Source organism: Carica papaya, chromosome 4 (assembly GCF_054855325.1).
Source record: "Carica papaya isolate Zhongbai chromosome 4, ASM5485532v1, whole genome shotgun sequence".
NCBI lineage: Eukaryota > Viridiplantae > Streptophyta > Magnoliopsida > Brassicales > Caricaceae > Carica > Carica papaya.
This window is the reverse complement of record NC_142312.1, coordinates 7,796,569-7,809,469: the sequence shown is the minus strand read 5'-3', so window position 1 is coordinate 7,809,469 and position 12,901 is coordinate 7,796,569. Positions and strand designations below refer to the sequence as shown.

Below are 12,901 nucleotides of genomic sequence, written 5' to 3'. Positions count from 1 at the left end.
GAGGATTCCCACAAAGTGAAAAGCTTAGGCAAGTAAATGGCTACTCTAATACATCACACCCCCGTAGAATACATAAGAGCCAATACAAGCTAGCTCTTGACATTAATGCCCATGAGACCACTCTTACCAAATTGTTAATACGCCAACCCAAGATAGTCTCAAAAAATATCCAACATGGTGATTCCATTTAGTCATTTCTCTTTGGTATGACTCATATATTATCTTTCGTTATTTAAGACATAGGGGTGTGATTGAGAAAATGGACATAGTGATGAGATTTTTCCTTAATCAGGTGTGGGCGAGTCTGAGAGATATCACTTGGTCAAATGGAGATAGTTTATCTTCAAAAAAGCAATGGACGCAGAGGCATTGGGAACCTTGTGTGAAAACTAGTTTTTATCAACTAAATGGTTATGGTATTTCCCTACAAAACCTCACTCTTTGTGGCACAAGAATTACTAGGATACTAAAGCCACTATCTTACAAGAGTCCCTTGAAAGTTATTTCCCAACTTCATGACTCTTATCACTCTATCGAATTGCAAGTGTGAGGATGATTCTCCAAAAAGGTATTCAAAGACATTAATTCTAATGATTCACCACACTCATTCATAGAGATGTCTAAGAAGAAAAGGTTCCAACAAAGGTGACACATCATGGTGGTCGACGAAGGAAGTAAGTGGAATGTAATGTCTTATGGAAAGTCTATGTTTTGGGGAAATCTCAAGTTGAGGGGTTCTTCCCCCACCCAACCATCTTGCCAGAAAAGTAAGGAGGACACCTACCTAACAAAACAATCACATTAATAATAGCCCATTGCAATAGATTTCTAGTGGTTTGTTGTGAGTAACATGTTCCAAATTTGGTATCTGTACCATTTTAATGCAGCCCAAAGTTACCCTTCACTGCCCTATGCCACAACGAAGTAGAGTCCAGCAAAAACCTGCTTAACTACTTGGCTATTAATGCAAGGTTCTGGGCTACTAGATCAGCAGTATCTAATTCCTGCTCCATTTTTTTTGTTTTTGAAATAAAAGTGTGAGAATTGTATTAAGAATTTGTGCCAGGGGGCACAACCCGTATACAAAAGATTTATATATTGGTTAGCACATCAACAATGTAACCTAATTCCTCCTCCTCCATAAGAAAACACACTTCCCATTCAACAATATGATCCCTAATGTTATGAAATAAGCCCATTATACTTGTAACTCCTTTTTCACTTACCTCATAAGCACAAAATACCGAACCATGAAGTTTAATTCTAATGAAAACAAAACAAACAAGATTTGAAATCTTCAAAGTTCTAATACCATGTATAAAACAGCGATATTTTTTACTTAAAACATTTATGCTTATAGAAAATCATCCCTAGTTTGTTATTTATATTCAAAGTTCAATATGAAGCTAATATGGGAAAAAAAAGGAAAGACAGGATAATTAAAATTTAAAAAAATTTTAAAAGGTTTTAAATTTCCAGGATGAGCCTAAAGTACTGACCTCAGATCTCAAGGATTCAAGTTTCACAGAAACATTCACAGCTTGGTACTCTTCTTTTAACTGCAGGGAGGACCAAAAAAAGAAAACAGATTTCTTGACTATCTTCCTAGCAGCATGCATTAAATGCTTGATATTATAAACTACCAACCCAGAATTCAAAGTTGAATAAGTCATGTGAAGAACACAAATGATATCTCAGACCCTGCAGAAAACAAAATGGAGAAGCTTTTCTGAGTTCGATATTGAGATACATTCATATAAAAATAATCAATGCTGAGTACATGTAACTGAAATCAACCCAGGCACAGTTATGGCATCACAACCAGTTAACAAAATTGCAAATTAGGTTAAAGAGTATAGGGTAAAATGTGCTCTATGTAATTAATTGTTTATTTCTCTTTTTTATTCTAGAAAACCTGTATATACAGGGTTGTGAAATTCAATAAAATACATATTAACTATTCTTAACATGGTATTAGAACCCTAACTTAGAAAACCTTAGACTCTTTAAAATTCTATTTGGATATCATTGTCCAACCACTGGCCGCCACCAACCATCAATCACCAACTGCCAAGATCTATCGTCAACACCAGTAATCAATCAAGGCTCCCCCTACGTGCGATGACCCTACTACTCAGCCACACAGATTCAACCTGCTGCTCAGACATGGTTGCTCCACCACACGCAGGCCTGTTACACCAACCACAGAGACTGGCTGCTCCCCACCTCTGCGCCGTCAATCGCACAACCTTCCACCTCAACCTCGCATCCATATTCCTTCATCTGCTCCGCTCCAAATAATGTCCACACAGAGCTGCAAGTCATGGCTCCCTTTTTGCACCCAACCATGCCTAGTCCCAGTGGCCTTCCCAGCCACACATCCAGATTCTTTCGTCAGCTCCACTCCAGATTCTGTCCACACAGAGCCGCAAGTCGCAACTCCCTTCCTATACCCAGTCGTGCCTAGTCCCACACGTGGAAGCTGTAAACTGCAAGCCAGTAGCTTTCACAGCAACCGCTCCAGCTAAATACATGCAATCGTGCAACCTCATGGTAAAATTCTTCCTATAATTTTTTATTTGGCCCTAATTGCCATAAAAATATTAAAGGATGTCAGAAGTAAAATCCCATAACATTGGAACACACTCCCACATAGGGAATTCTTCTAGTGAATTTCAGTTAATCCAGACTATCTATCATTTCACAAGTAAGGATTAACTGCGGCAAACGCAAATAAGTCAATCCATACCACCCTCAAGGAAAAAGGCGAACTCAGCCATTTTCTGAGTACCAAACCAAAATCCAGAGAGTCAACCTTCAATCTTTGTGATGACAAAGATCCAATGATTATAGCACGGCTTTCGAATTCTATGACTCCAGAAATCAACAAACCCGTGATGTTTCTGCACACAACAAAAGAATTATAGGATGTAATTGACGAAACCAACTCCACGGTCAAGGAAGCTGCATAGATTTATGACTTGATTGTAAAGACGCAGCCTATCAAGTAAGGGAACAGCTCAATCAATATATATTCTAATATTTAAAAACCTGGTGGCAGGAACTAAACCAGTACCAGATTGTGGTAGAGATGCAATTCGTCTCAAAAAAGTTGTGAAAAAAGACCGTGTATATTAGTTTCTGGCATAATTAAATCTTGAATATGATTAAGTACGGATATAAATCTTGGGAAAGAAAAATGTTATTACTCAATAACGTAATTTTCGTTATAACTTCGGAGGAGAGCAGAAGAGCAATCATGCTAGAAACCCGCCCTAATGACAGCTCAACTATGATCTCATGAGATTCTATACCTCACCATCAGACAAAGGAAATGAGTCTTGCTGAGAACTCATCTCTTGCAGTGAACAACAAGAACAATCTTCGATGTACTTTTTGCAAAAGATTCAGATACAACGAAAAAAAAAATTGGAAACTGCATGGCAAGCCAAATACCTCCACGAAGGAGTGGTGATACAAAACTACTCCATAGAAGATTCCCAAACAGGTTAATACGGCCAACCAGTGTGAGAAAGGAACATCTACTAATTTCGCTGCTTTCAAATCTGAGATTAAACGACTATGAAGTCAATTTGAGGATCTTAAGAAACTCATAGGCACAGGAGTAATAAATCACTCACGTATGTTTTCCTTTTCACAAAGTTCAAACGTCTCAAATAAACCATTTGAAGATTTTTAGATTGTATACTCAGGAGTCACCAATTATATGGTTAATACTTATAAACATTTTCGTAGATATATTCTCTATCCAAGTAATAAGAAAATTTTCATTGCAGATGGTTTTCTCAATATTATTATAGATGAAAGCAATATTAAGTTTAGTCCTATCTTGGCTATAAAAAATATGTTGTATGTTTTCAAACCGTGTACAAATCTTGTGTCAGTTAATAAATTATCACAAAACTTGAACTACAAAGTAACATTTCTCCTTTCTCACTACGACATTCAAGACTAGAACTCAGGCGGATGATTGTTGACGCTAGAAACGGTTTTACTACTTGGATGCACCTAGGAGATCTTTATCTATTGTTACTATCAACCCTATACACAAGAGTTGGGTCTACCATAAAAGATTTGGACGGTTATGTTTCTCTTGTTAGTTAAGAATTTAAAATATGAAAATTTATATTGTGAAATTTATAAGTTTGTCAAACATAAGCATATAATATTTTTGATCAACAATTAAAGAAACTTAGTTCCTTTTTCATTAAGTTATATTGACACTTGGGGACTGATCAACACACCTAATACTTCTAAATCTCAATGATTTATGTCATTTATTGATGATTGCACTAGAGTCACCTGAATTTTCTTACTCAAAGTCAAACCGACATTTAGCCGGATCATATTTTAGTTTTGCAACATGATAAAAATCCAATTTGGAATCCGCATACAACACCAAAAAAATTTTTAATCACACACTCTTATCATTTTTCTACCAAGAAAAAGATTCTCCACAAATCATCTTGCATTCATAATCCATAACAAAATGGAGTAGCATAATGTAAGAATAATTATCTTCTAGCCACAGCAAGAGCTTTTCTCTTCCAAAACCACATTCTAAAACAATATTGGGGCAAAACCGTCCTTATAGCAACCTATATTATTAACCGTTTGCCTTGCAATGTTCTAGATTTCAAAAGATCTCTAGAATGACTCTCCAAATTCTATCCAAAAGTAAGTGTCATAAACCATTTAGTCCCTCAGATATTTTGGTGTTTTGGCCTTATTCATATTCATTCCTATCAAAGAGAGAAACTAAATCTCCAGACCTTAAAATGCATGTTTGTTGGGTACTCCTCTTTCTTAAAAAAGATACAAATATTATCATCCACCCCCACAAAATTGTGCCTGCAGATGTCACTTTTTCTATTCTAAAAAATCTATATATATATGGTTGTGATATTCAATAAAATACATATCAATCATTCTTAATGCAAACAAAAAAATTCTTTTACAATCAAAAAATAAAAAGAATCATACAAATTAGAAAAATACTCCCGACATAGGACAAGTAACATTATAACACATAATTTTTTCTCTATTTGAATTCCAGCTTCTTTAACTGAAGTGATTTCTCAACCAAAGGAAGCTTGGGTAGACAACTGTAGTGAAATAAAGATGTGAATCTAATAAAGTATTTTCATGTAAAAACATGAGGCCATGTCCCATGTAGAACCTTCTGCCTCTATAGTATGTTTTCTATTTCTATTTTCCATTTTATCTTCCATAATAAAGTTGCAAAGCAATTCTCAGTAATGGAAAACAGAAAACATGTGTTTAATTTGAGGTTATTTAGAAAGAGGTCTTTCTAATTTCGAAAGCAAGATTTCTATTTTCAAGTAAAAAACATGGAAAGGAAGGAAAAAAATATATATGCTTTTGAATGACGACAAGCATGATAATAAAGCCCCTCCCATATCCACTGGACCTAAACTCACATCTGCACTCTCTTTCCCTTTTCTGCCTTCAGAATAAGAATATTTTTAACAACCTTTCCAAATGATTTAGCTTATGAATAGAATAAATTCAGTAATCCTCTTAGCTCAATACCTACCTTAAAGCTTGAACTTTGTATCAAACAAAATGGACACGAGAAGTCTTCAGTTACTGCAGGTTGAAACGAGAAAAACAAACAATTAAGCCTCAACAAAACAATTAATCACTAAAGCGTCAGTTAAGATAAAATGTATATACCAAAAACAAAAAGGAGAGAAAGATAGAACAAGCAAAAGCAGATTCAAACCCTTTGTGATATTTTAATGCAAAAAAGAATACATTTAGCCTAATTGAGTTTTCTAGAGATCCAAAGGTTCCTAAACTCTAAATTCAGTGTATGTCAATCCATAACCTAATCCTAAACATTACTTCAGAAAAAAAAAAAACCCTAATCCTAAACAAGGGACTGTAACAAATTCATTACCACTTTCCTATGTAGTTGTTGTCTTATCTTTCTATTCCACAATATTGCCAAGAAGCACTGACAGTTACAGTCTAGAAGGCAACTATGGTTGGTTACATGAGAGCTTTTCCAGGAAAAAGAGATATATTAACAATGTACCAAGGGGTGCAATCCAAATATATACAGCCTTACAAATAAGTTAAAATGTCAATAAGGTCCCCAAAAAAACATAGTCACTAAGATCGCTCGAACTCCTTGCCACTATATAAGAAAATTTTTTGTACTACTTCACCATCTTGATTCAAAGCAAAGAATGAGAATACAAAAGTGCCCTACATAAGCCCTAGGAACAGGCCCACTTGACAAATCAATAAATGGAAGAAAAGACGTTAATATATAGGGAATTCAAAGAAGAAATTGAATAGCTAAAAACTCATGTCAAGTCTCTGGAAAATCCCGCAGGTAAATTTTATTGGCACATTCAAGTAAGTTTTCTATTTTACATGGTTTAATGCCTCATATAGACCCTAGCATTATCATTGACAATAGACTCAGTAGCCATCGAGCACATGGTAAATTCCTCGCACTACTTTGGTACATAAGTTTCTTATCCAAGTAGTAAGAATTTAATCACTGTGGACAGTTCACTAACCAAGGTAGTTGGAGTTGCTGATATAAGGATTAACCCCCATTTTACTCTTAAAGATATACTTGATGCCCCCATACCATACATAAATATTGTATCACTGACTAAAATCTTGAATTGCAAAGTGATTTTTTCCTTCTTATTATGCCGTTCAAGACCACAACTCATGGAAGATGATTAGACATGGTGAGTTAAGTAAAAAATTATATTTCTTGAATGCACTTGAGTTAATAAACTGCTTTTTATCTATTACGACTACAAATAAGATTTGGCTACATCATAAAAGACTTTGATACTCATCTTTTTTTATCTATAAGGTTATGCTCCTATCGTATTTAAAACTCAAATAAGATGTAAGTGAACTACCTAAACATAAGCATGACATATTTCCTGTCAGGAATAAAAGAAGTAACATTTCTTTTTTATTTAATTCATAGTCACATGTAGATAATTGTACAATTGTCACCTTACTTTTTTCTCTCAAGTTAAAATCATATATGAGTCATATGCTTCTGCAGTTTTACAATATGACTAAGCCTCAATTGACAGTGAATTGTTCCAAAACAATGCTAAAGACTTGTTCAATCAAGCGCTATCCTCCTTTTTCTACAAAGAAAGAATCGTCCATTTCTTGTATCCACACTCTATAACAAAATAGAATGGCATAAAGAAAAAATAGTCACTTACTTCTCAATACTGGAGCTTTCTTGTTCTAAAACCATAAATCTAAACAATTTTGACAGGAAGCCGTTCTTATTGTTGTCAACCTTATTAACCAGTTACCATCTAGAATGTTGGACTTTAAAAGAATCCTATGAAAGTTCTTTTTACATTTTATCCACAGGTCAGTATCACAAACCATCTTATACTAAGATACTTTAGTACGTTGCCTTTATTCCCATACATCACATCAAAGAAAGAAACTGGAGCCAAGAGCTATGAAGTGTGTGTTTGTGGAATACTGTTCCAATCAAAAGGCTAAAATGATACCATCCACCTATAAAAAAAAATTCTATATACTGCAGATGTAGCATTTTTTAAACCAAGTCCTACTTTAGCCAGTCTTATTTTTCAGGGAGGCTCAGTATTATAAGACAAGAACTTGTTCTTCACTGACATTACCTTGCCCTCTACACAACCAACAAATGACCCTCCTCAGTTGCCTTACAACTCAAAAAATGACCCTCCTCCATTACTTCAAAACCTACAAAATGAACCAGCACTAATACCCACAAGACCTCAGATTCTCTTAGGTGTACTTAAGAAGGAAGAATATGAATCCTAAACCGAAGCAAGTTCAAAGATCTTATTCAAGTTCGGGAAATGAAGTAACTTTTAATAATTCTTTGCCCTCTGACATTGATATATTGTTTACATAAATATTTTGTTGGTTAAATAAGTGTGATATTTTTTCCCATATAACTCTACCATTAATTTCTCCCATAATGATTGTAATTATTTAGAATCTCTACTATAAAAATAATTTCCTCATTTGTACGAAAAAATTCTTGTATATATATGTGTGGTCTGTGACACCAAAGTGAATGAAATAAAGTAAATATTTTTTTTCCTAAATTTTTCGAATTCTAAAACATTCTCACCACCCACCCAAATGGAGTCCTACCTTCACCGGTGACCTACCGCCCTAATGCAGTGACCTTCTCCGCCCTACTCGATTCCTCTGCTCCGGTCGCACCCCTTTGTTCATGCTGCTTCCTCGCACAAGGCCGCTGGTTCGCACTGTTTCCTTCTCTAGGTTGCGCATGCCCGACCCGACCCATCTTCAAGTTCCTTCGTGCACAGCCGTTGCCCCTTCGTCGGGTTCCTTTGTGCACGACTTCTGGTTTGCGCATGGTGTCTGGTTCCCTCGCACGCAGCTTCTGGTTCGCGCACGGCTGTTGCTCCTCCGTTGGGTTCCTTCGTGCACGGGTTCTAGTTTGCGCATAGTGTTTGGTTCTCTTGCACAGCTTCTGTTTCGCGCACGACCATTGCTCCTACACCGGGTTTCCTCGCGAACAGCTTCTGATTTGTGCAAAGGTCTCCTCTGGGTTTTTCAGTTTCTGCTTCTGATTCAGCTTCTGATTCCAGTTATCTTTTCTGGTTTCGTAGCAATTTTTTTTGGGCCTTTGTGGTGTTTAGGAAGTTTATTCTATCTCTGCGATATTTAGTGGGTATTATTTTTCCTTGTTTCTAGTACTCAAATATGACATAAGCAAAGAAATTGATTATTCTTAATTCTGATAACCCACCACTACAAACAAGTCATAAATCTTGATGGATCTAATTATCTTGTTTGCTCAAAAAAAAATTTTACTATTCATTAAAGCTAGAGAATTACAGGGTTATATTACTGATAATGTGAAGAAACCAAACATCAGCAGTTTGGAATATAACAGATGGGACTCTAAAAATGCCTTGATAATGTCTTGACTCATCAATTCTATGCAACCTCACATTACCCGAACATATCTGTTGCTCAATACTGCAGAAAAAATATGAAATGTATTGTCTCTTACATACTCACAAGTGGGTAATGATGCTCAAATCTATGAACTCCATACAAAATTCACAGCATAAAGTAATGACAAATGACTATCTTTTAATATTTTTCTAAAGTCAATAGACTATAGCAGCAGCTCGATTATTACCAAAATTTTCAAACAGATTACCCAGAAAATGCAGTCAAATTTTAAAAAATGATAGAAAATGAGAATATATATAATTTCTTGACCGGTCTGAATGTGGAATATGATCAAATAAGAGTCTAGGTACTTGGTAAGGACCACCTTTCCTCATTAGAACTTATTCTTATATTCAATAAGAAGAGAGTAGAAGAGATGTCATGTTCCACAAAGTACCAGCTGAGAAACCTGGGTTAGTTGCTCAGTCTGATCACTTCAAAAACCAATGGAATTGCAACTGTTGTAACAAGTCAAGACACACTAAAGAAACTTACTAGATAATTGCATGAACGACCCACTAGAGATTGAAAGGGAAAGAAAGGTGGATTTATGAGAGCTCAAGCAAGCTTGGTCGAGACAAGTGAAGCATATGAAGTGCCAACAGTTGGAGTTTTTTCAACCGAAGAGATTCAAAGTCTAAACTATATTCTATCTCAACTTAACTCTTTAATAACTATTGATGCATTAAATATAGTAAAATCAGACATTCTTTTCCTCCCTCTTACTTTCACTCCTAATATTTGGATTATATACTTTGGAGCTAGCAGATACATGACAAACTCTTCCCCATAATTTTTAACCTATTTTTTTTCTACTAAATGAAAAAATGTTCGTATAATAGATAGGTCATACACTCCTGTATCTGGAACAGATTCCATTAATTGTACTTCAACTATTACACTGTCTTAAACTTTGCATGTACCTACTTTTCCTAATAGTCTTTTATCTATTAGTGTTATTACTAGAAACCTAAACTGTAAAATTAAATTTTTCTTTTATTATTGTATCTTTCAGGATTTTCGAATAAAGAAGTGAATTAGCATTGGTAAACTGTAGGATTGCTTATATGTCTTAAAAAAAAAAATCAAAACCTAATTGGAAATCAAGCAACCATTGAGAATAAGGAAGTCAATATGAAAATACTACAATGGCACTGGCAGTTCGGGTACCCTTTTTTTTTATTTTAGAAAATTATATTCTAATTTATCTAAAAAAACTTACATAAATTCTTTGTTTGTGATGCATGTGAACTTGTTAAACATAAAAGGAGTTCTCATCATTTGATTAATAATAGAAGATCTAATCATTTTTTAACTATTCACTTTGATGTATGGGAACCTACTCATAATACTTCTCTACCTGATCATCGATGATTTATTAGTTTTATTGACTGTTGTACTCGATTAACATGTACTTACCTGTTGAAAGTAAGAAGTGATGTATTTTCATGCTTTCAATTATTTCATAAAATAATATGTACACAATTTAATGTTAAAGTTTAAAGTTCTAAAAATTGACAATGGTATAAAACATATGGATAAGTAGGTTCCGTACCTATTTAAAGTCAAATAGAATAATTTACTAAACAAGTTGTGCCTACACTAATGAAGAAAGTGAAGTTGCTGAAAGAAAAAACAGACAAATAATGGAAGTATCTCAATCTCTAATGTTCACCATGAATCTAACTGAAAGTTATTGAAGAGATGCAATTTTCTCAATTGCATAAGTTATTAATAGAATGTCTCTGCGAATCCTAAATTTTAGAAGTCCTATGAAAGTTTTGCAAGATAAAAATTCCTATATTGTTCCCCTAAAACGTGTTTGAATGTGTTTGTTTTGTTCATATTAAAAATGTGAGTAAATTGGAGTCTAGAATTCTCATATGCATATTTGTTGAGTATTCTCCTATCCAAAAGGGGTACAAGTGTTATCATCCACCGTCTAAAAAATATTTTGTGACTATATATGTTACTTTTAAAGAATCTGAATCATACTTCAGCTCCATCCAAACACTCTTTCAGAGGGAGAGTGAGAAGGAAGAGGTGATGTCCAATTCGGTAACCCTTGACAATCTTATTCAGGGGGAGAATTGTATGTCAGAAGATCTTATTCAAGAATAAAATACCATATGCCTAGATAAATCGGACTTGAAGAAGTATTCAATGAAAGATAAGACACAAAAAGTCATCATGCAATCTATCGCAGATCAAGAATCTTCTTCAGTTCCTGAAAATATTAGTGAGCCATTTTTAACTTGTAATTTATCTAATAAACCCATTATTCATAGAAAAGGAATCAAAACTCGCACTAAGCATTCTATATGTAATTTTGTTTCCCATGACTCTCTATCTTCCTTTCATAGCGTATTTGTTTTATCTGTTTCCTTTGTGTCTATTCCACAGGATTGGAGAGAAGCACTGGGAAATCTCAAATAAAAGGAATCAATGACTGAATAAATGAAAGAATTATCAAAAAATGAAACATGAGAACTTGTTTCATCCCCCACAGGGGCAGAAGATGTTTGGTTACAGGTGGGTATTTACTACAAAACATAAAGCAGATAGGACGATTGAAAGGTAAAAAGTTAAACTAGTGGCTAAAGGATTTACTCAAACCTATGAAGTTAACTATCAGGAGACTTTTGCACCTATCACAAAGATGAACACAATTAGAATATTATTATCCTGTGTTACTAATCTTGATTGAGACTTACAGCAGTTTGATGTCAAAAATGTCTTCCTCCATGAGTATTTAGAGGAAGAGATATACATGAAAATTCCAGCTGAATTTAAAGAGGAAAGAAAACAAAGAAAAGTCTGCAAATGAAATAAGATCTTATATGGATTAAAACAGTCTCCAAGAACATGGCTTGAAAGATTCAAAAGAGTTATGATTTCTTTCGGATATCAACAAAGCAACATTGATCATTCCTTATTCATCAAGCATTGTGAGGTTAGGGTCACTCTTCTCATTATTTGTGTAGATCATATTGTGGTGACTGAATATGATATAAAGGAGATAACTCGATTAAAAGGACTTCTTTCTCGAGAATTTGAAATCAAGAATTTAGGAAAGTTGCAGTACTTTCTAAAAATTGAGGTTAACAGATCTAATAAAAGAATTTTCATTTCTCAGAGAAAGTATATCTTACACTTGTTAGAAGAGAGTAGTATGATGGGTTGCAAGTCAACAGATTCTCCTATTGAAAGTAATCACAAACTACAAGCAAGTAAAGGTACATCAGTGGATATGGGAAGATATTAAAAATTAGTTAAAAAACTCATTTATCTCTCACATAACAAACCAGATATTGTATATGCGGTTAGCCTGGTGAGTCAATACATGCATAATCCTCATGAGACTCATTTACATGCCGTCTTCCAAATATTACGATATATAAAATCCGCACCAGGAAAAAATTTATTCTTCTCCAGAAATGGCGACCTTAAGATAGAACCATTTACAAATGTCGATTGGACTGGATCTCCGAACGATAGAAGTTAACTACCAGTTACTACACACTCGTTGGAGACAACTTGGTTACAGGGAAAAACAAGAAGCAGAGGGGAGCTGCCCGTTCTACTACTGAAATAGAATATAAAGCAATGGCCCACGAGGTATGTGAATTATTATAATTACAAAAGCTAATGAAGAAGTTAAGATTGTTTAAAGAAGAAAATGTACCATTGTTTTGTGACAATAAAGCAACTATTATTATTGTCTAAAATTCACTTTAACATGATATGACAAAACCCATTGAGATTGATCGTCACTTCATAAAAGAAAAAGTGGTTGTGACTGTCACTTCATAAAAGAAAAAGTAGTTGATGACTTCTTATATTTATATCATACATCTTCAATCAATCAAGT

The 12,901-nt window shown here is 34.4% G+C and overlaps 1 protein-coding gene across 4 annotated transcripts in view; it reads right to left on the bottom strand.

The window, feature by feature from the left end:
- The window catches only part of VRN2 (VEFS-Box of polycomb protein), a 53,675-nt gene that overhangs the window by 28,246 nt on the left and 12,528 nt on the right, over nt 1-12,901 (bottom strand). For 3 of the 4 annotated variants that reach the window (XM_088217691.1, XM_088217693.1, XM_088217692.1), the window contains exons 5-7: nt 5,579-5,631; nt 1,648-1,701; nt 1,500-1,559 (exon numbers count right to left, since the gene is read on the bottom strand). In XM_088217691.1, the coding sequence (XP_088073817.1) occupies nt 1,500-1,559; nt 1,648-1,701; nt 5,579-5,631 (167 nt within the window). The remainder of the gene's footprint in view (nt 1-1,499; nt 1,560-1,647; nt 1,702-5,578; nt 5,632-12,901) is intronic. The other variant, XM_088217694.1, reaches the window with a different exon arrangement.